At 37.4% G+C, this 27819-nt stretch overlaps 2 protein-coding genes across 2 annotated transcripts in view; one reads left to right on the top strand and one right to left on the bottom strand.

Annotated features, from left to right (window-relative positions):
* IMMP1L (inner mitochondrial membrane peptidase subunit 1) overlaps window positions 1-5780 on the top strand; it is a 35959-nt gene extending 30179 nt beyond the window's left edge. Inside the window, exons 5-6 of the mRNA XM_080619305.1 lie at window positions 1649-1759; window positions 5461-5780. Coding sequence (XP_080475431.1) covers window positions 1649-1759; window positions 5461-5529 — 180 coding nt within the window. The 3' untranslated portion in view covers window positions 5530-5780. The remainder of the gene's footprint in view (window positions 1-1648; window positions 1760-5460) is intronic.
* Window positions 5781-6700: 920 nt separating this feature from the next.
* Window positions 6701-27819, bottom strand: part of DNAJC24 (DnaJ heat shock protein family (Hsp40) member C24) — a gene marked incomplete at its 3' end in the record, with an annotated part of 31755 nt that continues 10636 nt past the window's right edge. The window contains exons 3-5 of the mRNA XM_080618839.1: window positions 15214-15352; window positions 7729-7797; window positions 6701-6825 (exon numbers count right to left, since the gene is read on the bottom strand). Coding sequence (XP_080474965.1) covers window positions 6701-6825; window positions 7729-7797; window positions 15214-15352 — 333 coding nt within the window. The remainder of the gene's footprint in view (window positions 6826-7728; window positions 7798-15213; window positions 15353-27819) is intronic.

The following is a 27819-nucleotide window of genomic DNA, read 5'->3' as shown; positions in this document are numbered from 1 at the left end:
CTGGGAGAAGATGGACAGGCTCGCATGTGCTTTCCACCATGAGTACCTCTCTTTGGAACTGTCAGAGACAAACTATTGGGTCTTAATCTGCAGCTTGTACACTTGCTACAGCTCAACAAAGGGACTCTGGAGTGATGTGGTGTCCTCAGATCCTAGCCAGGTAACAGATGGGCGGGAACATCACTAAGCAAAAGCCTAAAAGGCTCATTTAAAGACAAGGTTCCCGTAAGCATTACCTGGCCAAATACGTGCAAGTACAAACAATTACACTGCAGGTGCATTCTCCTCAAATGGTTTTCTGGGGAGCCTGGTTTTATTCTTAATGGTTTACAGCCAGACTTCACTACTGGAGTGGTATTTTATTTTGTTTAGTCTATTATCCTTGAATTCTGTCTATGTAGACTATTGTATTTACGAGTCCATGTGGCTTATTTCTAAACCATTAACGTTTATACTGCTCAAATTTTGAGTTTCATTTGCTTTTTAAATTTTGTTTCCACATTTTTTTCTCTGAACTATGGGCATAGTAATGTTTCAAGTACATGGTTTTGGAAAAATGTATGTTAACCTGAAATCCGTTTTAAATATTACCTACCTTGGGAAAAATGTTGCTACTTTTAAATTTTCAGCCCAATTTAGAATTTTAGAAACAAAAACAGATTAGAAAAATAATTACTATTTTATTTGGTCACTTGTAAGAGGTTATGAATATCTGATCTGTGTTTAAGAAAACGTACTGAAAACATACTGAAGAAGAAAACATATTGAAAAAGTTTAAGACTTTAACAGTTTAGATTTAAGACTTTAAACAGTTAAGTTAAACAGTTAGTTTAGTTTTAAACAGTTTAGTTTAGTCTTAAACAGTTTAGTTTAAGACTTTAACAACTTTTTCATATATGAAAGCTTTATACTCTCCTGTTTCTCAGTTTGTCATTGAGTCCGTCAGTGACTGCCATCAATCTATGGTATGTTACATAGTTAATGTATAACATATATATAGGCAATGAAAGGTCTTTGTCATATAGTATAAGGTCACCATCATTAATTTTCAAATTATGAAAAGGGATTTGCTGTTTTGTGATCATCATTACTGCAATATAATGTGTTGTGGATTCTGCCTGCACATAGAATGAACTGTGATCTTAATTAGAACTTTGACAAGCCTACTCCGATAAAATGATGAGATTATTCGTAATTGATGTCACAATCAATTACCAGTTAGTTCATCATGACTCTACTAACAGGTCTAGCCTTGGTGCTGGCCCCAGGATGTTGATGAGTGTGTGGCTGCCCTGTTCATGCTGTTACTGCGACAGGAGGGCAGATTTTCAGTCAACATCCTAATGACCTCTTTTGAAGTCTATTAAATTAATGACCCTGTCACATTGCTCTAACCTCTTACATCTTCATTTTGGATTTTTTGTTGCAAACCATTGCTTTTTGAGCACATGATAGAACAGATACTTTGGAGCACTCCACCCTCCAGATCTGGCACTGTGTCTTACTAGATTCAGTAAAAAACTAGTTCCTTATACAGTCATGAAATACAGAACACAGAAATCAGAAAGTACATTGTAAGGCAAACTGTGTTCAACACCATTCTATTCTATTATCTATCTTTTTACATTGCAATCTTGCTTAATCATAGGTGCCTAAAGGACATGTTTGGTTAGAAGGTGATAATCTCAGGAATTCTACAGATTCCAGGTGCTATGGACCTGTTCCTTATGGACTGATAAGAGGACGCATTTGTTTTAAGGTATATATATTTATAGTATCTAAAACCAGTTGCATTCGTAGTTCCTGTTAGGTATTTAAAACTTACCTCCCTAACTGGCTGGCCAAAGCAAATGTGAAGGAAAGCTTGAGCACAGTGGCCACTTGCTGTAAAGGATAATTCAGGGGCAGTGGGGGTTTTTCTGAGCAGCACTCTTTGAGCTGTCACTGCCTCTGAAAACAGAATGAGTTGTTTTGCAAGCACATCCAAACCTGATAAAAACATACCCATAATCTCCTCTCCCCATATACCCTACTGCACAGATGTACATTCCAACCTTAATTCAATCCTTGCCTTTGCAAAATGGCAGGAAAGGGCAGCTCCATATTTCACTGCTGTAATTTGGAAAACACAGTTCAAAATACAAAATCGAGGGTAAGGTTATCCTTCATACAGACTTTAGACAGGTAGACTAGCCTTGCTGCTACTTAAACTAAATCTGTGAAAGACCGTTAACAGTAAAGTCAAATCTCTGCCACCATAATTGTCCACCATATTTGTATTTAAAATAAAAGCTTTGAATTAATATTGGATTGTATAAACCTCTACAGTTTCTACTCCGTTTCAACAGTTCTACAGCTTTACTTCACACAATTATTTTTTCATATTATCTGCCCTATTAATTTTTCTCATTTACCAAAAAGAAAAACTAACACAATTTCCTCTCCATAAAAAGTTTAATCTAATGAACAAGGGAGTTTGTATTATAGACTTATGCACCGGCTTTTAGAAAGCTAGCTTTAAAATGGTGCCATTTAGAACAATAAGAAAAAGCGTTTGAAAACTCTTCTCCATATATTGCAACACAGCCACAAAAACATAATTCAGCACAGCTGTATTAAATGCAATTTAATAAAGATTTATAGACTTAATTTGCAGTTTTAATGAACAAAACTTAAAAGTTTTCAAAATAACCTAATTGTTTACTAAACCTCAAATAACATGTCCTGCACAGCCCCACCACCAAGTTCTGTCTGATCTCTGTTCTTTCTGGCTAGCAGTTGCCTTGAGTTTCTTCCCTAGTGTTTATTGAGTGCTCTCTGTTCCTACTCTATATTGTTTGCCTTACCATGTACACCAGAGGAAGAACACTGATTCTAATATGGCTATTTGTGTGACCCAAGTTTTAGCTTGGATTGCTAACTGCTAAAATACAAATGATGCCAATATGCTGATGACCCTCTTTATGAGAATGTGCCATTAATAATACAACTGAAAAAAAAGTTTCTGACTATACACTAGTATAGAAAAAACAGCTGGTTACTACTTTAAGGGGACTGTTAGCGAATTATTTATTAAGAACCTACATCTGTGGACAGCCGTAATTTTGAGACTTGAATGAAGTGACTGACAAGACTGAACCCTGAATTTTAGCATGCAGCAAACTCTGTAAAATGAGTGGAACTTACATGCAGATATTCCATGCTGAAGAAGTGCTTTAGGACTCTAGATTATTGTCTGTTTAAAAAGACAGTACACAATCACTTGATACTTAATCAAAATAATTAAGCAAATTTTATAGCAGTTGTTTTATGACAGTGCACAGAGCAGTGATTATTAACATTTTAATGAGATTTAAGTATATGGTGCCTAACAAAAGCAAAAATGAGTTTGTTCTTCAGATGAGTGTTTACAATTTGGATTGTTGATGGTAATTCACATTAGAATACAGTGATCTTGCTGTTATGTCTTGCTGCTGAACATTACATTGAAAGGCAGCAGAATACAGCCAGTTTGCATGGTGGCAGCTAACGAGACCACTGGCCAATAAACCTACGTGTGTTCTTAATGTAGTCTGCTAGGTGTTTGGCTTCTCCTTCATTTAAAATCTTTTACTGCCTCGAGAATGGAAGCTTATGTGACTTCATCTTAAAGTGCATTCTGGAGGAGAAAATATAACAGTGGCTTTCGATGCTAAGTTACATTTTCAGTAATGTATGCAAAAACCCAAATCTATTTGGAAGTCATGAATTTCGACAGAAGAGAGTAAGCTTGTACCAAGCTTGTTCAGGCAACCTATTCTTGGCAAAACTAAATGGTAATACTCTGTGTGGCTTACCAGTGAAGTTCAGACCTAAGATTCGCAGCCAGTGTTGCTGCGCCAGTGTTTAACCTATACAGAACTAATGACATTTAATTACATTTGCCCCTTTTTCTCCCTGCCACTCTGAGAGGCAAGCTCATTCCGTGAAAAGGCTGCTGAAACCAAAGTAGCTTCAAATTCAGTAGAAGCTGAGGGAGTCCCACATTGACAGAACTTGAGCTTCATCCTGCCCTAGGTGGGAGATCCGGTGCATTCCCTGGGCTTAGGCTCCATGTCTAAAATGGACCTGTCATGTGTCTTCAAAAGAGCTAGTTAGCCCTATTCATCCCCCATCCATCAGATCAAATCTATGTAGGCCAAACCAACAAAGGCAAGGGGAAGTAACTGCTAATTGGACTAGCCAGTTTGAACGAACAAGCCACAGTCAACTTCTGTCATAACTTTAAAAGACTTGAGAATTACTACACACAGCAGCATGTCTTTGTTTCACAGAAGAGGCTTGTTCCATCTCATTTCCAACCACTAGTATTTTTTCTCACATTCTCTCCTGCATGCAGACTAGATAAAACATCATTTCTGTTCTAACTCTACCACTAAGATTACTGTATGAATTTGAAACTAAATTGTTGAAACAATAGTTAAATCTGAGGCTCCTTCTGTACTGTGGCTGTTCCATGAACTCAGTTAAAGAGTTCTTTCTCTGTCTAGATCACTTCATGTTGAGCGGTGGCTGTGTGATTTTTATGGGATTAGAGTCACTGAGGGCATTCATTCTTCAGCATCATCTCTTTCCCTTCTTCCTGCTATCCCCTTGTGCCATCTTTGAAACAAGTGTTGCGAAGAGACACAGACAGTCAAGGGAGACAAAGGACAAAGCATAAAAGAATGTCCTTGATTCCCTATTACTTTCTGTTGTTTTGCATCCAAGACCAACCTACATGTAATTAGTGAATGTTGAGAGCACAGTACTCCTGGGAGCATTCAGGTGTATGAACAGCTATACAGGTAATTTCTGGAGAGAAGGTTTTTCTCTTGCTGGTGAGCATCATTTTCTGACACTTATACTTGGTCATGATTTGTGCTCCTTTTTTACATAGCAGTCCCCTTATCAGAGGAGCCCCTTGACTGGAGAGCCCCTGCTGGTGGCAGGCACTCTACCCCTTTATACCTTTTTGTATGGGATAAGCTTATCTACAAGCCTATGGAATTTTATTCCAGGGTCTGGTGTCTGCAGTCCAAATGCCCATCCAGAGGTAACCTTTGTGGTATTCTTCTCCTAGATGGATCAAAATACATACTCTGTCTTTTAAGTTAAGAGGTTTACAAGCTAGAAAACTTTGAATTCAAAAGACATTCTAGGAATGTATTTATTTCAAAGACTGAAAAGAATATTGTAATTTGTGAGGCCCTAGTAAAGCATGCTCTGAATAAATTAGTGTTGTCTGTGGCTACCATGGAATGATGATTCCTCCTGATATACAGCATTTGTCTCTTCTAGTAAAGGAAACATGCAGGTGAGAGAAGTTCACATGCCGCCACCCAAAAAGCTAAAAAATTATAGTTAATGAAATGATTACAACTTTGAACTGAACTTTTGAGTTGTGATTAAAATCTCTTGTAACTGTATTTTATTTTACAGATATGGCCTCTGAATGACTTTGGATTTCTACGTGCAAGTCCCAATGGCCATAGATTTCTGGATGATTAAAAGATTTAAGTGACTACTGCCAGCTTTCCTAGTATTTTCTACTGAAAATAACAGAACTATTTTTGTTTAGAATAAACATAAGTATGACTTGATAAGGAGGTCTCTTTCTGAGATTACATCTAACTTGAAAGTGGGAATGATACACTGCTGTCATCAACAAAACCTGCCTATTACCATTTCCTCTGGCTGTTTACAGTAAGTGCTTGAATTTATTAGAAAGATTTGGGTTTTGCTGCAAGCCAAGCTTAGCACTGACTGTTAACAAGGGATGAAAAAGGCACAATGCACCCAGAGCTGCACATAGGCTGTGCCTACAGTAGCAAGTAGTGTGGTCTGCTAGGATTAGGACTGAAAACAGTAATGGTGGGGTTCTGGATCTGCTCACAGGAGTTTTGTAGGGTTTAGTTACATTGGCTTTAGTGTGGTCCAGAGGCCTGTGTGCCTTGTAGGGGTCAGAGCTTGGCTTCCTCTTTATTCCTTACCTAAGGAATGAAGACTGCATTTGCTCAGGATGGAGAGAGTCAGCTCAAAATGTGCTCCTTCTCCAAGCTGAAAAGCTAATGCAGATGCACTGTCAGATGTGCACAGCCACTGGACCTGCTACGTATTACTAAGAGACTCAACCTGCCTGACTTGCAAGTCTCTGCCACATCTTTCCAAGGCTCAAGTCCTTCTGAGGACTTCCATGCTAAAGTTAAATATTTAATATGGAAATAGAAAATGTTCCCATTAATACACCTTACTTTTCATTATGTTCAAAGCATTCTCACATCTATGGCTTCTAATTAAATTTTGTCATCTGAGCTGTTAAAAGGATTTAACTGAAGAGGTGGGACCCAACGTAGAGTTGATACAGACTGAAACTGAAAGAAGCTACTCCATTGTTTGCTGGGAAATAAATGTCCTTTAGATCATGAGATATATTACCATTGTACAGAACTCAGTGTTCTGTTCTGGAGGTTTTTATTAACTAGCTCTTTAGCTGCAGAAGCAAAACCAATCCTCGTATCTACAGAGCTACGTTAGCTAATGTGCATGTTTCCTTTCTTAAGCCTGATTGAACTTATTCCTGTCCCCTTTTCTTTAACATACATTCCTTTAGCAAATGCTGTCCCCTGTTTGTCCAGTCTTTTTACAAGTTTATAACTTTTCATGTGCTTGATGGAAACAATCATTGAAGGATCTCGATTACAAGTGAACATGTGTCACAACAAACCAAAGATACGTCCTTGGTTTCACTCTTGAAGACAGTGTAATTCCCACCACATCGACATGACAGAGTGTAACATTGTTCATCTGCCAAAAAGAAAACAAAAAAGCCTTTAGTGCTTGAGAAGAATAAAGAATTTATTCTGGGTTTTCTTCACAAAGCTGATCTTAATATAACAAATGACCTCTCATTGCTGGATTGTAGGTATTGGTACCTGGGCTACCATTTATTGCTCAAAAGATAAATCTACTCTTAAACTGTTTCAGTGACTGTGAAGTATTCTTACACCAGCCAGCCAGGGTCAATGTGGTCTCTCTACAAAAGCAATTAATAAAAAGGTGCACATCAGTGAAACAGATATTAAGAGAAAAAAAAAAGAGCTGTTAGTAGAAATAACAACAAATCAACGATGGTTCCAAACCAGACTGCTAGCCCAGAAAACAGAAGAAAGGAAATCTGACAGGATTTTCCCCTCACAGCTTAAAGAAACAGTAGAAAACCCACAACCAACCAAACACAAAAAAAACCCAAAACCAAACCCCCTCAGCCATTCTTTTAAAAAGCAAATAAATGATAAATGCTGGAGTATCATAAAGGAGGGAAGTAACACACAGATGTTATGAAAATATTTAGAAAAAAATCCGTATGAAAACACCTGAAACTTTGCCATCATAGAAAGAGCCAAAAGATGCACGAGAGATTTGGGAAGAATCTGGAAATCTAAACACTCAGTTATACACCAAGGAAAGAGCTAGGTGAAAAGTGGTACTGCAAGTGGGTCAGAGAAACAGAGGAGGAATGCAAGATAAGTACCACAGAAACTTAAGTTCCAATTCAGGTAATCACAGAGAACAGAACAGCTGAAAAGCTGAGAAAATATAAAACAGTAGAACTTATATGACAAAATGATGGTATAAGATGTAGAAAAAAATAAATACTTTTGCAGTGACAGTGAAAGGCACTGGGAACAAGTATTAAGGCACTCGTACCTTCATTCCACGACATATCCTCAAGGGAAATCTGTGCATGTAGTGGCCATTCTTTTGTCAGATTGTCTTCTATAAAGAAAACATGGCACATGTTCAACTCTGATAACAACAGGTCCTTATTTCTTCCTGATCAATGAATAGTTTTACATACCCAGCAGTCACGTCTGGTTCCCACTAGAGAGTCAATTAAAAATGCAGTTCTCTAAAACTTTAGTTTCCATGTCTCTGCGTGAGCTGGAAAATGTTCTGCTGTACCCAGGAGAACTAAACGGTGAAGCCACATTCTTGAAATTGAGATGTGACTGAAAACAGCAGTTCTGCACATCCCAAACAATTATGTGAACTAGGAGCAAACTTTAGTTTTGATAGAAAAACCTTTTAAAAGCCTGTCTGTAACTACAACTCCACAAGCTGGAATTGGGAACATCTGCTTATCTGTACCTGTCACAAAATCAGCGAATGGCTGAGGTCAGAAGGGACCTCTGAAGATCAAATCCCTCCTTCACAGGCAGGGCCAGCTACAGCAGGCTGCCCAGAATCACATCCAGTTAGATTTTATCTCCACACATGGAGACCCCACAACCCCTCTTAGGCAACCCACTCTCCTTTAGAAAGGGGAAGCCAAGTAAACCCCCCCAAGTAAACACCAATTTATCAGCACATTCATATTTGGTGTACAGTAAAGGTCAGAAACCCCTTAAAACTTGCTACACAAAACCTCCCAGCTGCTGCCTGTAAGCTCCAGCTCCCCAAATGCTGCATTTTGAAGAACCAGAAACACCTAAAAGCATCTTTAGCACATACACAGAAATGCCCTAGATTTTGCAAGACTTGGGAGTTTAGCGTTTACTTAAAGTTTAAATTGAGTTGTTATTGAGAGAGTAGGTGCTCCATCTCTTGAAGCAATGAATCTAAGATTTATATGTTTGATAACATCAAGCTTTCTAGAGCATGTGGTATAGTCTACAGCTTTCTTTGGAAATTCAGTTGGCAGTGAAAGTACATGCTGAAAAAGGCAGAGGCCCAGATTGTTTTATGTTAATTCCCAACCTAATCACTATATTGTAGGGTACTCTAAATGCTTCCGAGCTTGTTCTATGTAGCTTCTCTTTGCTCTGGACTGAAAAGAGACTTTGCAGCTATCTTCTCCATTAATATCCCAGAAAAACTGCCAAAAAATGATACCAAACATGGGATGAGTTATCAGTGACATAGTGACTCGGAAGAGACATGTATGAGTTGGCTTAATTAACTATCAGTTGATTTCACACATTAACTATGTAAAACAAGCTATGTGCAAGTAAGATTCCTAATTTATAACAAAGGAGTGCATGGCTATATCAGAGTAAAGTATCATAGGTGGAAGTATCAATGTAACTTGCCAGTAGTGAAATGAACCCTTTGCACTTTAGCTAATCTTATGTATGTATGTGGAGAAGAGTTAATAACACATTTTGGGTTTTTAAATTAATCATTTAAGGCCAGTTTAAAACAAAACAAAACAAACCCCAACTATAAAATATTAATTCATAAAGTGGTATTTCACTTAGAACAAGTTATATAGGATTGGAGGTGGGGGACTGGGTCATGTCTTGCCAGCAGGAAATGCAAAAGGGGAGATGAACCATATGCCACCACAAACAACTGGTGAGACAAGCTGATGAGGTTACCATGCTTGAAGTAAAGTTACTCACAAATCATTGACTCATTTAGGTTCAGCAATTCAAATAATGAAGAGGAAAGCTGTGGGAAAATCTACACTCTCCTCCAAACATAGTACAATATTAAGCCTTGGGAGCAGAATTTCAACCAACATTTTCTAATTCATTACTGCAATTGTAATTTTTAAAAGAAAAAATAAACAAGCAACATTAATTACATAATTCCCAGACTGAACTGAGATTGTTATTCCCAGTCTGATGCTCAAGGCTGAAAGACAACTGGCTTACAGGCCATCTCAAAAAAAGTGAATTGTTAACTAGTACTCTTGACTTGAGTAATCCAGTAACCCTCGTCAGTCAGTTTTATATGCTGCATTTATTTGCTTGTCTCATGCAGGCAGGAGAAGCTTACTTTCCAGAGTTGAACAAAGTTTTACTTTCTAGTTCGCCCATTAAATACAGAACCCAGCAGAAACAGATGCAGCCACTTATTCAAAGAGAGAGGCACAGCCCAGAGCGAGTTTGGAGAGCTTACAAGCAGAACTGCAAACCAGTGATTTTCACAGAGTGTGTTAGTGACTAATATTTCTTCCTTATTTCATCTCTATCATTATTGTTACAATCAGGGCTCTCTCACTGGTGGTTCTGTGAAGTAAACCTATGTCTGCTTTTCACTCCTCTGCCAGCAGGGAAAGTTATTTAAGACTGGTATTGTTACGAGTGCTGAGTTACAGGGTAGGTTTACTCACACATGACGCCTGCTCAAGCTGCAGAACTCTCTGTACTGAGTTGTACTATGTGAAACACATTCCTGTACATACAGGCAAAACTGTGAAGTTCTGGTAATCTACAATAGCTTGAGAAACAAATGTTAATTCACAAGTACAGCCTGCCTGGCTTTGCCATCTATTGGATTTGTCTGACAACAAGAAGTGAAAGGATTCTGCAGCTCCATTGTCTCAACTGCAGGATCTCAGAAAACACTGGCAGGCTCATCAGAGAGGTTTATGAGCCTGCAATTCAAAGAGATTAAAAGGAAAAATCTACTGAGATTCTTTCAGGCTAAAGAACAACATTAAATAACTATTAGCAGCTTGGTTCAGTAAAGCTTTACTAGAGCCCTTGCTGGGTCATTCAGAAATTGTAAAAGAGGAAAGGTATTTAAGTTTCACTTGAGGATACAATAAATATTTCTTCGGCTATTTAAGGCTGAGCTTTAGGGAAAGGGTTGCAAGCAGTGAATGGAAATTTCACCCTTTTAACAGTTTATGGTAATTGTAAAAATAGTCGCAATACTTAAAGATTTTTCTAGCTCTTTATCAGACATGTAGTCTTCAAATTCATAAAAGTTCAAGATATGTATATTCAATCAAATACTGTCCATAGTACCTACTCTGTTTCAAAATCAGCACAGTTCTCAAAACCTGGATGTCTTCGTCATTTTTTTCTAATAGACTGTTTAGTTTTTAAATGATTACTGAAGTTCTAGTCTCTTACATTAATTTAAACTAACCATGCCTACTTCAATTGAAAATGATAAAAAAAGTCATGCATTAAGGATTTCCCTTACAAAAGCCATGTTTGTTAAATAAAATAAAATGAATACTGCTTGATTTGTAGCCAGTGCAGATCAGAATTAACTCCAAAGAACTATGGAAAGGGTTGTGTTCCAGCACTAGCTGAGGGTCTACAGCCCTAAAAATCCATGGCTAGAGACGGAATGCATACTTCTGTGCCTTCACAAGTAGCACCCGGCAGAATGAAAAGCCTGAGGTAACAGCCATGAGAAAATCTTTATTTTGGTCTGAAAGATTTTTTTAAAAGAAGAAATTTTCTTAACAAGGAACAACCAAACTATGCTGCATTAATTGTTTTGCTTTCTTATAATTAGCTAGGGAAGGTGTTCGATTGCCATTCCTTCTAACTACTGAAAGCATTTTTGTAGATTCCTGTCTCGCTTCTCCTGCTTACTCTTAGTGGATCTGTAAGGTTATTCTGGCATCCTATTTACCACATTATGTAAAGTATCTTGGTATCTAATACAGTATCATCACTTTACTGCCAGAGCAGGAGGGAATGATGGATCAATGGGGAAGCAACCATCTCGAAACCAGCCTTTTCAGTTTACTATACTAGGAGAGGAACAGTGAAGGAGCAGGGGGAGAAGAAGCTACCATTTCTTTAACTTGGGTTTTCATTTTCCCACTTTATGACCACACACCTGTATAAGCCTCCCCTTCCAAACCTGCAGCAGAAACTTAAGAGTGAGGACAGATCCTCAAAGATTTTTTTTCAGGTTTTAAAGAAGATTGGTATTGCCAGTGAAAGCTGAATTAGTGACCGGATATTTTAAAATGAGCTATTCCAGCCTAACTAAAGGTTTTTTCGTGTGCCTCACTGACTAAAAGGATGATAAGGAGAGGATGCAACCAGACTCCTCAGACACAAACAGCGCAAGCTGCCAACAGTGGCAATTCTAGTTAGGACTTGTAATTTCTCACATAGAATCACAAACTGGTTTGGGTTGGAAGGGACCGTAAAGCTCACCTACTTCCAACCCCCCCACCACAGGCAGGGACACCTTCCACTAGACCAGGTTGCTCAAAGCCCCATCCAGCCTGGCCTTGAAATCTAAGAAATGAAGCAAGAACTAAGCAAAAATGATGCTGGAGTATCTATTCATGGATGAAAAATGCATCTGTAGTATTTTTCTAAAAATATAATTTCAAACCTGAAAATGAAAAGGAGGTACGTGCTGAGATGTGAAAACTCCTCCTCGTGATTACATCCCCCACCCAGGGTCTATGGACACCTCTGTCCATCACCATATAAGAACATATTACCCAGCATAGAACCTCACTGGAGGTTCACATGGAAGATTCCTTAGATTCTTAAATTTCTGTACCCTCTGCCCCCAAAACATATACAGAGCAACTGGTTTTACTGTTAATCCCATGACTACACCTTTGAATTATTTGCTACATTAAGTGATTTAATTTTAATTGCAACCTTTCTGTTCATTATTCAATCAGGTTGGACAGCGCTTGGAACAAACTGGTCTAGTGGAAGATGTTGCTGCCTATGGCAGGGGTTGGAACTGGAGGAGCTTTAAGGCTCCTTCCAACCCAAACCAGTCTGGGATTCTCTAATGGGAAAAAAAAGAAATGGCCATTCTTAATAGGTAAATTGTTATGCAGCTTTTTTTCCACACCCCCATTTTTACTTTTTCTCTCTGGCCTTTTCCCCCCACCCCGGACTGAAAGCAAAACCCTTTAGCATTATAACAGGGTATTCTTATATGTCATTAAAGATATGACAAAGCAATGAAGTGGAAAAATTTTCACAAAACACAGAAAAAGACAGTTCTCCTCCAATTTCCAGACCAGAGAGGCCTGGATGAGTATTTCAGCCAAACTTCTAAATGGTTTGAGGTTTGTCCTTTCCTCTTTAACGCCGTGGCCTGAAGGCACAAAGAAATAAGTACGAGAGCATAGCGATACCTTCAGAGAAAAGCAGTATTAAGGTATGAAAGCACATTCACTTGTTATTCTCAACAATTCAAACAAACAGAAAATTAAAACCACAGAGCCCACATTTTCAGCTTCCTGAAACATCTCTGGCCACTGAGTTTCTGAGCCAAGTAATTGAGATTTAGTTAGTATAACATGAGAAAGTAAATACAAATAAACAATCTGTGACTTGGGAAGAGGACTACAGTGCAAGAGACTTGCAGCCAGGCAGATGTGCATGCTGCCATCCTTCAGATCCTGCTTCCTGGGCCTCGCAGTCCTACTAGCTCGCTGTATTATCTCCCTCATCACTATTCCCCTTAGCTGCTGTCTCTGTTCCTTTGTTTCTGTGAGCTTTTACAGCAGTGTCTATGAGTTAGTCTAGAATCATGACTTCAGAAGCAGTTTGACAGGCATTCAAAGAACCAGAATTTATTTCACCATCATTTTGCTGCCAGGGAACACGCTGCAAAGAATGCAACAATACTGCACATGCGTGTTACATGTGGCTTAGTCTGAAACACCTGGTCCTCTGTGAATGGCACCCTCTGTATTAAAATACATCTATTCCATTACCAAATGCCTGTGTAAATGAATACACCTTTTTTTTTTTCTTAATTTACTAAGTCTTTTTTATAGGATCTTCAAGTGGCTTTTTGAAGACCTCATCTGGATGCAAAAGAACCTCAAGAAATATAGGTAACCTTTAAAATACTTTGGAATGAGTTTTGTCAAAACTAATTTATAGTAATGTCCTTATATTCCATGGGAAAACAAAGTAAATTACTAAATCTTGATGTGGCTCTCAACTTCAGTGGATTAACTTGACCCACGTGAAATGGAACTCTGTATTTAAGCTTTAGTTAAAAATCACTAGATACAGAGAAGACTTCTCACGTGACCTCTAATATTTCTTTTTTCCTGTGCATGTACAATTTGTGACAATGGAAGACACAGCTGATATGACAGTGCCAGGAGTACAACAGGATGAGAGCACTGGGTAGCAGAAATTTCTCTTCTGACATCACATTCAGGCATTTAAAAAATAAATTTGAGATGAAAATGTGTTTATGTTTGACATTAATCCTGTTTATATGCCAAATCAGCGCAACATCCAATTTTTTTCCCCATCCTTTTAGATTATTTATTCAATGATTCTGTTTTCGCCCCTCCACTCTCTCTTCCAAAACCCACACAAAGTGTGAAATACAAGATTATTTAACTAGAGAATTCATACAGGGTACATACAATTATGTATCGCTCTTTTTATCCAGCAGTAGTGCATATCTGCCAGAATGACTAAGTCTTTGTCTCTCAAAGTTGTGGTACCCGCAGCGGCAGGGGAGTTAAAAATCAGCACAAGAGAGAAGGGGTCTGATGGTGTGCCAATGTACAATGGAAGAGAATTCAATAACAAGCTGCAGAGACAGTGGGCTTTTATCAGACACATTCAGAAGTGGTGGTGGCTACACGTCAATGCTGGACCACAGTGTGTTACTGCAGAGTGCAACTGAGTGTTTTCCCCACAGGCAATACACTATTATTGACTCCCCCCCATTAACATGTAGGGTGGATATACATTTATTGAAGGTTCTAATGGAAGGCTGAGGGACTCCTATCCTGAGGCCAGAGCAGAAAGACAGCCTATCACTTCATGTAATGGTAGCCCATGTGTGACAGACCTGACCTACATTTCCCCCCTTTCTTTCTCACAACAGCCTGTCACTGTTTTAAAGAAGCTATTTTCTGAGAAGTATAAAAAGAAATGCATGCCAGAGCTGCCTAGTTAATGTGTTATATCTGAATATTATTTATAAACCTGCTTTAAAAGATTGTTTTAGACTACAGATGAATTATGAAAGCTACTATAACACACACAACTGAAAAGAATGTGTCTTTAATGATTCTCAAGTGCTTATAAACACACATTAAACATTAGGTATAAAAGGATTAATACCTGTATCTAAGATACTGCAACAAAATGTAAGATAAGACTTAAAATTAAGGTCACTTAATGAAGCTGCCTTAATAAAATTAAAAGGGCTAAGGTCTGTAATTAGTATATATTTCATGTTTGTTCAAATTATTAGGAATAACGCCACCTAATGTTTTGTTGGAAGTAATTCAGTGTTTTCATTAATGTATGTGTAGCAAAAGCTATAAATAACGGATCCACATTTGAAAGTAGGACAAGAGTGAAAGAAACATTTGGCTCAGCAATAAACAGCATTTTAAAATACCATCTCACTACCACTCTCAGACCCTGCTTTTTTAAAGAGCGGCTGCCACTACCGCATTCCTTGGCAGGGACCTACCACGCTGCTGCAGGTCATACTCTTTTTTTGTCTCTTCGTTCCCTAGAATTTTCCACGCTTGATCGATTTCCATGAACCTCTGCACGCGCTTCTCCACTTCTCCTGCTGGCACATCTGCCTTCTGCTTGTCTGGATGATACTGCCCATCATACAAACAAACAGAAAGATAAAAAAACAAAGTTGAGGGGAGCGGAAGTGAGGAGGGTAGAAGAGGAACAATCAATAATGCATTTGATATTCAGTTAAAAGGACAGAGAAAAGGAGAAGGTCTGAGGTAAGGTGCCAAAGGAAGGGAGACAACGATGCTCGGCACAAGAGAAAACTGCCAATTTAATTAGACCACTGAAATGGCAACAAAACACCAGTGGCACAAATGTCACCATGCGCACTGATGGCATTTTCTGGGTAATTTGCTGATGGAATCATTGGTCTTATGGGCAATTTACCTAGACAGAATGACTACCACAAGCAGAAATAGGTACATGCAGAGGAGCACAACACAGGAACAAGAGGAGATGCTGTAAATGCTAGCAGCTCTCCGAGTATTACACACAGATGATTCAAACAATACCACCAATGTTTAGTTAAGGCTATCACAGATTGAATGCTGCATCACATGTGCCTAGCATTTTTAAAAAAATATTATTTAAGTAGGAAAGGGAATATACATGATCAGATATGATACTACATGCAATTCTGGTTTCAAAAATATGCCTCAACATCTTTAATTTCTTCCAGTTCAGTGAATCAATAGCCCTTCCAAATATTTAAAGTCATGGATCACTGGCTACAAAATTCTGTCATTTTAGCTAAGAAATGGTTATTCAAGGACATGACTGCAAGAAATCCAACGTTAAATGGCAATAATAATTGAAATAGTATCACATTTTCTCTACCATTCATTCTAACCAGAGCATTCTAACTTTTTTGGCTCAAATGTCTATTGAAAAGGAACCCTCAAAGCTCCACCATCTTCCTGTGGCTTTAATTCATCTCCAATAAGCTTTTTTTTTTTTCCAATATTTTTAAATTGCACAGTCTAAATGATGGATCAACAGGAAGCAGCATTTAAGATGAGCAAGTTGCAATATAATCAGACCTATCACCTGTTAATTGTATTATAAATCTTGATATCCCTTATTCCAGAGCTTTAACATCTGCCCTATCAACATCAGTTGGGGCACCAAAACATACAGCAGATTTTAATCCTTTGTTTTAGTTTACAATTAATTTGGAAAAGAAAGAAAAGAATACTAGTATCATGTCTGCTTTACAAAATCCAAAATTTAAAAGGGCCACTTCTACTGGAGTCTATTTCCTGTCTGATGTATGTATCTGTCATTTGCTGATGGGTATTTATGGTCCCTTCCAACTCAAACTGTTGTAGGATTCTAGGATAAGTCCCGTGTGTAACAACAAGAGGATGTACATAAGAGCAAAATATTAAGTTTTAACCTCAAGTTTTTCCACAGGTCTTTTACCATATACACAGATGAATGAACCTGCAACTTCAACCATGTGGTCTGTACACAAATGTCATTTTTTGTTCCACTGTGAGCACACTTGAACCATACTGTGTTAATTTCTTGAATAACACAGGGAATTCATTCTTACTCAGATTTATCAGTTGGCTTTTAACTTCTTTCCTATCGATTTAGGAAATATAATATTTGCAGGACATGGAATTTTTATATTTGAAAGACTGGCAATTTCATGTGACTCATAACTATTGTTGGGGATCTAATTAAAATCTGTGCCCATTTTGGTCTCCTTGCTTTTTAAAATAATTTACTCCTTCCTCTGCTGGGGGCTTGTTCCTCTACTACCATCTGATGCTTTTAGCAGTCTACATCTACACTAAGGAAAAGCCCCAAACCTCTGCTCTTTCACTGTAATCCTTTTCATACCCTTCTCCATCTGAGACAACAAACAACATGTCCTTGCTCCAGCTCTTTTAGGCCCTGCTCAGCCTGCTGAGATACCAACCACAGGATACCTTACCAAAGTGTCAACCAGCCTAATAGCTGATGTTCAGAGAGGACTCTGATGTCCTCCATCAATACTTTAGACATTAATCAATCAATACTCTTGTCTGGTATCTTCCCCTATTCTTGGTTACTGTATACTTGCTTCTGATCCTCCTCCCTCTCCATTATACCCTTCATAAGAGCTGCCTCAACAGAGCTAGGGGTTTGGATTTGTACTGAGGGAGGTGAAATATGATGCATGTTTCTGATCTCCTCGTCTTTTCCCATTCAGCCTTATTTCAGGGTTAATCTCTGCTGCAACCGTGCACAAGTTCTGTAATCAAAACAGACAAGCCTGTTTTCTACTCGACCTATCTCCTTCTACTCAAACTGAACTATTGTTCATCTCTCCCTCTGTGCATCCAGTTATAAGTTCTTCCTCAAAATGTTAGAGCCACCCAATGTCTCCTGCAATATCACTTCTCAAAACCTGTGCAAATTATCTTTGTGTCACTCATACCTGCCACCTGAGCGCTATTTTCAGCTCTACTAGTGCACTTAGGAACTGCCTATACCTTTCTGGCTGCATAAACATAAGTGTTTTTAAGAAGCAGTACTTTCACAAAGACAGCTTTTCACTGAGCACACATCCTGATTTTTGAACACAGCAATAATTTTTACTAATGTTATTACTTAACAGGCTTTTATAAAAACAATAAAGGATATTTTCCTGAGCCTGACAGAAAGAGGGTAAAAGGAAGAAGGTTAGAGATGTCTGCCCAGTCTAGTTTTCCTTTTTTTTTTTTTTCATCTCTAGTCGAAGTAATTTTCTAACTTATTTCCATTAAAGACTGTCTGGAATTGATATCAGTTTATAGCAGATGATGCTTTGTAGTTACTGTGAACGTTAAAAAATAGTCCAAAGCTCAAATGAAAAACAAACTTTAAACATTGTCTGTTGGAGATCTGGTGAATTTTTTACTGCTGCAGGAAAGCAAACTTAACCTGATGCCCTTTTCAATTACAGTATCAGTATTATGCCTTTCTAGAACAACTGTATTTAGCTGTCTTATTTTTAATATGCATCAGACTGTACTTATCACCTGGCAAATATACTCTAAAGCACAGATACAGGTTCAGTTCATAGTTGTGTTAAGTATCACGGAACACCTTAGTTTAAGTAAATTAATTGTATTTCATTATTCTAATCTATTGCCTTTGATACCTACTACAGAATAAAGAGCAAACAAGTGAGCAAACCTTTTTGGTCTTGGGAAAAATACAGTGTTTATATTGTTATGTTCACCAAATAAAGCGTAGACCCTGAAAACTACTTGAGTTCCATCGTGTATTTGATTTATACAGTCTTAATTTTATTTATGCAGTGTACCACACATGGCTTTCACCCACAGGGTTTGTATAAGAATTTGGAACACACTGTAGCACATTCAACTGCTGTATTTTTTATTTCTGCCTGCTTTGTACTCCATGAAGTTTGGACCCTGCAAAATTAACCCCTGGACTTTAATCCCTCAAAATCAGTAAAGACCTTCTGGTCAACAACTGTAATGGTATTATGTCTCAATAACCATACTAACAGACCTTAAGAACTCTCATATCACAAGATGAGACACTACCAGGTCCCTATCCTCCTAACACTTGTACGAGTTGCTTAACTTTCTGCAATAAATGTAGTAGGGTTGATTGACTTTAATCAAATTCAAATGAGCAAGCAGAAAACGTTGAGTTAAATCAATTTAATGTTCATTTCTTATTGGCGCTCATGAAGTTATTTTTCAAAAGGACCCAATGAGAATAAACTTAAATGAGAATAAACAACACCCAATGAGAATAAACTTAATTCGACTTACTGGGAATGAAGGAGTGAAGCACACAGGCATAGATATGTTTTATACTGAATTTGCAATCTCTTGCTAAACTGTAGAATACATGGTAAATAAACCACTCAATATAGTCAAACTTTTACTCATAACTACTTTTCCACATCACAAATTAAAAAGGCTGATTATTTAAAAAAGGTTCAGAAAGTACTATTCCTTCTCATTTATTACTTAATACATCATCATGGTTATTTTGCCTTGTGTGTAAGGGGTATTCATTTTAAAAACAAAAGATGCCCCACCTGCCCAACTCCATTCATCAAAACAGATGGCTTTATTTTCTATGAAAACTACTACTTCCAAATATTTATGAGAAGTCCTATCTTTTACTAGTATGTATTGCACAGATAACTAAAGAATTCCCCCTACCCCTAAAATTACACAACTTTCAAGTAAGCATGTTTAAAATGTAAATATTCTAATTTTTCCTGACTGAGGAAAATTAAGTAGATCAGCCCTGCTTTCCTCATTTATTTTTTATTTCCCCAGGATTAAAGTAAGGACTACTCTCCACTTTCCACAGCTTTATCTTTCCTAATTTCCCACATTTCATGCAAAGCTGGCAAACAGTAGGAGGAATCCTAAACAGCAAATAAAAAGTAATATAAAAAGGATGAACCAGATGTAGCTGCATTAAAACTTGACCTTCTCTCCCAAGACAATATTTTCAAGGAAATATTTTCAGGGTTTTTTATTCTTATTATACACCTTTTAGGTTTTCTTTTTTTTTTTTTTTTTTTTCTTTTTTTTTTTTGGTAAGGGAAACCATTATTAAGGTTCTAAAAAGTCAAAAGTCAAGACCAACACAGGACAATTATGAAATCATTACAGTTGAATAAAAAGTGAGAGACTATTCTGGACTTACCATCATGAGTCATAAAGTAACCACTAAGCATCTGTACTACCAAGTTACAGCATAATAAATTTCTAAACTATCAGATTTTATTAAAGATTTTTAACTCTGAAATTATCTACAGTCTCCTGGAATCACCTTCCTAAATTAAACTGACAAGTTGAGACAACTCTTGAATTTCTGCTTTATTTCAATAGGGGATGTGTGCCTATATTTGACTAAGAGATGTATTTAAAGCTAGAAATGTGTCCTAAGTTCCTGAATAAATCAAGTGGTTTTTAACAGGGGATTACTTTACTTACATGCATTTAAGTACTTGTGCTTTTGTAGGAACTTCATCTAATGACTAAATCTAAGCTGTAAATAAGAGTCAATGATAGAATACTAACATCTAAAATTAACAATTAACTCAGTACCCCTTAGCATCCTCCCTTTCTCCATGTTAGAGATACAGTCTTAGCTATGACAGTCTTCTAGCCTGACAGTATTTGTTTCATGTAATGCAACTAGAACTAAGATTTCCAGCCAAGTATGGATAATCTTTTCTTTTTACTTTTTTTTCTGTCACAGCAAAAGTAACAGGAAGCCAGTTTTCATGACCTGCACTACAACTACTGTAGCTCCTGGAATTTGTAAAAAGAGTATGTTAAAAAATATGCAGTGGTGAAGGACACTCTGTAATGGTCAGGGAAGAGAAATTCAACCCAAACTTTACAAACAGAGCACTGCTCCATGTCAGCTGAAGCTACCACTGTGATGAACGACAGAAATTAAAATCACAAACAGAAGAGGTAAATGTCACGAAATTGGTATGCAAAGGGTTGGTTGAATTAACACTGCAAAAGTGGAAGTCACCATGGATAAGCATCAGATAGTATGAGATAACAGCAGTACACAGCAATGACATCCATTCCCACTGATACAGAGTTTATGAACGACAGCAAATGGACACTAGAATTGGATACTCCATGGCTCAGAACAGAACAAGAGGGGGGAAACACTGGAAGCAGCTGGAGGAAGAGAGAAACCCAAGCTGTTACTTTCAAATAACGTTGCCAGACTTGTGGCTGGGAATCCAGCAGAATGAGACTTTGCCTCCTCGCTGCAACTGCACGCACTTTTGAAGAAATCACATTATCAGTATTTGAGAGCTTCCATCTATTTATTCTTGGATCAAAAGCTCCATAGTGAAGAGGCAGTGTATTCAAATTTCAGAATCATAATTCTCTCTCAGAGTCAATATATGACACTTTATCTAGTTAATAAGTCTAAACTATTATTAACTCCACATTATAAGTTAAAATTCTGACAAAGACAAAATAGGTACAAGCAAGCAGAACAGAAATCCTAACACAAACAGGCTTGGTTTATCAAAGTTTAGCAACAAACAAATGTGTTGCACTAAGACAAAAAAATGTATAAGTCATCACCAGTATGTCCCTTGAAATATAACAAACAAAACAACAAAATGCAGGAGTTAACATGAACACAAAAACTATGTTTAAAAACCACTTCTCAAGCTATATACAACATTATCATCATACATTAGCCACGTAATTGTTGTTATCTACAGGTTAAGCTAACAAGGTCAGGACAAAAGCTGTCAAGTGTTCTCATCTGACAGAAGTATTCATAGGTCCATGTAAATTTGTCTGTAGACTACAGAGCTCATCATAACACTTCACATCATATTAAAAAGAAACTGCAAGACAGTCAACATTAAGGAGAAAAATATTAACCAGCTATTTCCTATTTGCTTTCTGATTATAGTCTGAATTCTTGTTACATTTCCCTGCCTTTGGGGGAAAAAAAAAAAAGTCTAATTAAGTTTAATGCCAGGCTGTTTTTAGAAGGGAAATCCTTTGCCTCAGCTTACAATATAAGTAGTAAACCCAGTTTTTACTGTGACTTGCCAATAAATCTCACCCCCTGACATAGTGTCTGTTCATACTCAAGTTTTTGGCTGCTCTGCCATAAATGCCAACAAAGGGACCAATTAATGAAAACTTTCTTGATACATTCCCAGTGGATGAATGTCCGCCTTGCAGAAGGTACCCTGACAACATTCATCTCGCATAGGCCAAATGGTTGCTCTGTGGTAGCAATTAAGACACCACCAGTCTTGGCTAGATTAAAACCAACAACCAAATCTGTGTAGATCTGACCAAATGCTCATAAAAAGCTGGAGAAATTAACTGCTAAACAAGGGCTGGATTGGGTCATATAATTGCGTCAATTTCTCTAGAAAACTACAGTCCACATGGATACATTTTTATTAGAAAGAAATTGCAATTCTTAAAACAAGATCCCTTAATTTGGCCACATAACCACAATGTTTAAGCCATGACTATAAATATCTAAGAAATCAATGACCCTTTTAAACAATTTCAAGAATCAAAATAACATGGTAGGCTGACATTCTCTGTACTCTTTTTTTTAATCCCCACAAAAAGCCAGTGTTCTGTCTTCAAATTGCAGTAGCTTTGGAATCAAATTTGGACAGTTAAGCTTAGTGCAGCATCCCTCCTCTTTCTAAAATTACATCTGGAAATAGAAGAGTTTTGTTGCTTTGATCCACAAGTGCCTATCTGGAAGTCTCCTACGGCAGATTGTGAACGAGAGCCTAGTGTGATGGCTAGTGGAAAAACCTTGCCTCCACTGCAAAGCTCATACTGACTCTGGGTGTTAGACAAAGGCTCCCTTCCTGAAATCTCTGCCCTTGGGCAATTTAAAGTGAGGCTGGTCAATGCCCCAGACCTCATGATCATTACCACAAAACTAGGCTTTCTGCTTCTATTGGTCTCAGGGCTCAATAAAGTGAAGTTTAGAACTATCCAAGATACTAAACTTGCGTATCTGAAATAGTACAGCTAAGCTTAACACGGTACAGGACAGTGGGTTCCCCTTACCACCCCACACTCCCACAAAACTTCATGTTTCCAGTTCTATACTATGTCATTATAAGGCTTGTAGTAATATTTTAAATCAAATTATGAGGCATGAACTGAAAGTTCCAAATCAGTTGATAAGAGGACCAAAATAGAAAGCTGAACAGTTTCCCTGCTGGACACAGACAAAAAAGGAACCATGTAAATCCAGGACCTATAGAATTACATTTAAACTTAACACTGTCTAATTTTACATACATTGTCACACCAAATACTTTAAGCCACAAATCACTATCAGCATGTAATAGAATTAACACATGTATTTGGTATTACCTACGCTTTGTATATGACAGCTATATTTCAGCAATCAAGCACACTGACTCCAAATGATCATTTACTGTGGTTATGGCAGGATACATAGATTAGAATCTATGCAGGCTCGCTGTTATCCTTTACGTCTGAACTCCTGTTTTCTTGCAGAATCCATTCTGTGATGGATTTAAATCAGAACACAGACTGAATTATGAAATTGCATATTAAACTGGAATTTGAATTTTGGGATAACTAAGTTTAAGACAAGCACATGTTTTAGCCACCAGTGCTGGTAAAGAAACAAGGAGACCAACATGCACTTGGCCCCCACCCTGTGGCATTCACTGAAAGGTCACAGAATGAAGCCATTTTCCAACTTCCCCTGCTGAAATTATTGCATTAGGGCAGGATGAAAGAAAAACCTACTTGAGTCTTGTAAAAAAACTAAAGTGGTTTATTCAATACAAGTATTTTAGACCAGTGAGTGGCTTACTGCAATAAAACAAAGAAGCTTAAACTGCAGGAAAAAATGAATTCTTTTTGAAAACAACATTTGTTTAAAACACAAACATTAAACTTCTATCATGGGAGAAGGCAGAATTTATTAATAAAATTCAGAATTAATTACCAATACATTTATACAAATTAATGGAAGAAAACTAATTACCAGTAACTACATAATTCTGTCAGTACTATCTCACTGGACTCAAAGTGCTACCTCAATCCAAAAAGACTTAATTTTCAACTGAAGAACTATTGCAAGCTAACATGTAATAGAAAGCCAGTAGGGTGGATCCTTAAAGCACTGTGGTGCTGCTACCTACTCATAGAATGATTTTGCTTGCTCTTTTGTCACATGAGGCATCAGGAAATCAACCAGGAAATGTTACTGCCGTAGTATTTCTTTCATTCTCTCCAAAAAGCAGGGAAAACTACACAGTTTTAGTTTTTATAAACTATTCCATCTATTTCCATAACTTGCAGATCAGCTCTTACATAAAAAAAGACCTAAGCACAGGCTACATGATTTTTAAGAACAAGACTTGAACAAAACAGAGGCCTGATACTTTTATACATACTCCTTCTAGAAGTTATTAGGTATCTCCAGCTTTCCCCAATTATACAAGTAGAAAGTGCAGTTTCTCAGCAATGAGGATTTCTTTCACCAGAACTATGCCAAAATATTAATTTTTAGCTTTTCCACAGGCCTACTTTGCATACAAAGGTCTTGTATAGGAACCACCCTGAAGCAACATTGCACTCTGGGTTCTGTAGCCTGTTCATCAGGTACTAATTAGATCACATGTTCTGTCAACACTTTCTTGCTGCTCTTCTATTAATTGATCATCCTGCTCAATTAATCCAAAGCAACACCAGTTCCAGACTCCTCGAGATCCTTTACCTGTGAGAAACAAGATGAAGGGAAAACATCTCCGAAAGGGTCATAAGGTAACTACACTTGTCTAAGATCTGGAACAACAATAACACCACTATGCTGAAAGGTTAATTATGTTCCTACCAACATTCTCTTCAACCCAAGTTTGTCTTTTATCTAAGAAAAAAAAAATAAAATTGTAAGCACAATCAGAAGAACACACATCATCTAACAGGTGCTATTAAATTTAGAAATGGTAACAGTGCGTGTAAAAGGCTGCAAAACTAAATTCACTTAGCCATTAACAGCATATTTCTCATCAGAATATTTGCAGTTAACATCATCACTGATACTATGTATCAGAAAAGTAGTGAATATTGTGCAGAAACTACACTATTCTAATCCCACCAATGTACTCAAGAGTCCAGACAACAGCCGCTTTTAGTCACATATGGTCAGAACAACCATAAATCAGCATTTTACAGAAGCTATAACAAATAAAATACATGTTTTCTCCATTTATTAAACTGCAGTAAAGATTGCAGAAGGTAAAAAACCCCAACGACAAAGCAGCTGCCAAATACAACACACCACTGCCACCTAATGCTTACTGGAAGGTTACATCAAAACCGTGTCATTGTTTCTCTGCATCACACCAGCATGATGAAAAACAGAGACCAAAGTAAATAAAGTTTATTACTGCTTTTAAATATTTGCTTCCCATCTCTTCCCCTACAGGCTTTATAAATTGAACTGATCTGACCATATCCTTTCTTGTACACAAACACTGTAACAGGCAAGATGGGTTAAATATGTGACTTATATTTCATCTGCAAAAGTATCAGGAATGTAATACAGGGATTTCATTAGGATACTCTCATAAAGTAGTGAGTACATCCACTAGATCAGGTTCCACACTTGTTTACATTTTTGTAAGCAATCCCCTCTTAAGTAAATGGCACAACTCACTACAGAAAAGCTTCAGGAAGGGGGGAAACCGGAGGAAGAGACAAAAGGAAAGGCAAAAAAACAGAGAAAAGGAGAAAAAAAAAAAAGAAAAAGAAAAAAGAGGTGCAGTCTCCTGTTAAACTGGCACAAACCAAACTTACTTAGAAGGTGCTTTGTGTTTACAGTGATTTTGCAAAGCACTATCTCCAAAAGGTGAAACTTGTTCACTTCCACAAAAAGAATGATTCCAGGTCTTAAACTTGCCTTCCTAGCCCACAATCAATCTTTTCAACATGTTCACTCAATTGGTAGAAGTTAGCAGGGAACATGAAAGTAGCCTGCTTTTTCCACTTGCAGAGAGGAGAAATGGAAAGTGAAGAGTTTCTTGTGACATTCAATACTTTCATATAGAGATTTAAACTCCCCCAAAGGATGCCTATCCAAAGACAGCTGGACAAAAGAGCAAAGAATTTATCTTCTTGATTCATTACTTCAATCCATCCCTTCTTCCTTTTTTCTCCAAGCACGAACAATCTTTACACTTTTTAACAACTTTAGCCTTCTCCTACCTGATCTTGTTCTCTGCTTTCATACTGATTCCAGCCTCCACTGCCCATCTCCAGGATGACTCCTATTCATAGGAAATGTTCCTCATTTGAGGAAAAAATAAAAGACAGCAGTTTGATTTTCCCTGTAATCTCTTATACCTTATTTGTGACATTTTTCTTGTGTTGCTCAGTGATGAACTAGCCGTGTCCATTCTTGTCCCTTTTTCCTCTTTACAATCTGCCACAATCAGAAATCGTTATGCAAGTATCAGTCTGAGCTTCCCACATATATTCAACTGCTTCCATGTTTTACACACATTATTAATCCCTGCTATATCTTCAGGCCAGAGAAACACTGCTATATACAACATCCAGCACAGCAGACCTCCAACTTCACTTGAGACAAAAACCGTCAGAATATAAGTATTTCAGATATTATTGCTGCTGTAGCTGCTTAAGGAAACGCGTGCTGTGACTCAAAGCATTTTGCAGCGAAGCATCATCAAGACAGCACACAGGAGAAAAAAGGAATTTTTCAGTACCATGTTAGTTATCCATCACCCAGTGAATAATTGTAACACCCCACAGACAACCCAACTCGCTTTCTGTTTAAAAGAATAAATAAATGAATAATAAAAAAGTTAAGATTAAAGATCAAATGCCCACAGCAACAGGCAGCAGTTATGCAGACCACATTACTGGCATTCACTAATACCCGCACAGTAAAAACACAGAGGATGATACTAGCAATCCAATGCTGCAAATTCTTGAAAATTACTGGAGTCCTTTAAAGTGCAGTTAAAAAAATAATCATAGAATAAATCACACTGTCATAAACTCATTAATTTGCATCTTGGATTTTATTTTTTTTAATCTTGCTTAAACATACTTTAAGCTTCCTCAGCCTTTTCCGATTAAGCCAGTAATTTCACCACAACATCATCTTTCACATTTAAATCACACAGGTTGATAACCTTATTTCTGACCACAGTTTTTAATGGTTCTATTATTCACTGGAAAATCATAATCTTTTGTAAAGTTGGGCATGAATCTGAGCTGAGAGCCATGTGAAAAATTTGAGAGCTGCTTTTCCTCCTCTGTACCTAGTGTCTGCTGACAAAATCCCCATCTTTCGCATACTTGTTTTGTATAGTTAACTGCAGCAGCAGGATTGATAATGTGACTATTCCTCTATATCAGTAAATTTCAACTTCTATGGAAATAGTCACTTTCAATTTGAAAACTTTCTCAGGGTGAGAGAGAGAACCTACTGCATTGGCAAGGGAAATGGACTATGCAGCAGCAATTACTAGTCCATCTTACAGAAACCAAAGTAAGGACCTCTTAGTCCTTCCACTGCCTCTTCCTCAGCCTCTGGAAAGATTGAACCCCATTAGACTGGTTCATTAGACTGAGGAGTCCAACAAAACAGCAAGTAATTACCTCGTATAACTGTCATATTATATATTCACACTTCTCATCCTTTTCAGCTTCTTACAAACTTAATGCTGAACTGAAATGTAAAAGTTCCCATTTCTAGTGATAAAAGAAAATCAACTGTTGTTGTATAAATAGAAGCAAAGATTAATTTGGCTAACGTAGGTATGAAAACAAAGGCCAAAAAACAGAACCTCTGGTTACCCAAAAAGTGTATCCTTAGAAACAGCTTCTCTTTGATTTTCTTCTGCTTCTATGGCTCTTTATTTTCCTATGAAGAACCACCCAAGAGCCTCAGAAGTTACTTTAGAAAGCCTTTTGGAAGCTACGTTATACAGCAGAAGATAAAGCAGTAAAAAAAATAACTACCACCAAAA

This window comes from Psittacula echo (genome assembly GCF_963264785.1).
Source record: "Psittacula echo genome assembly, chromosome: 5".
In the NCBI taxonomy this organism is placed as follows: Eukaryota; Metazoa; Chordata; class Aves; order Psittaciformes; family Psittacidae; genus Psittacula; species Psittacula echo.
This window is presented reverse-complemented; position numbering and strand designations above follow the sequence as displayed.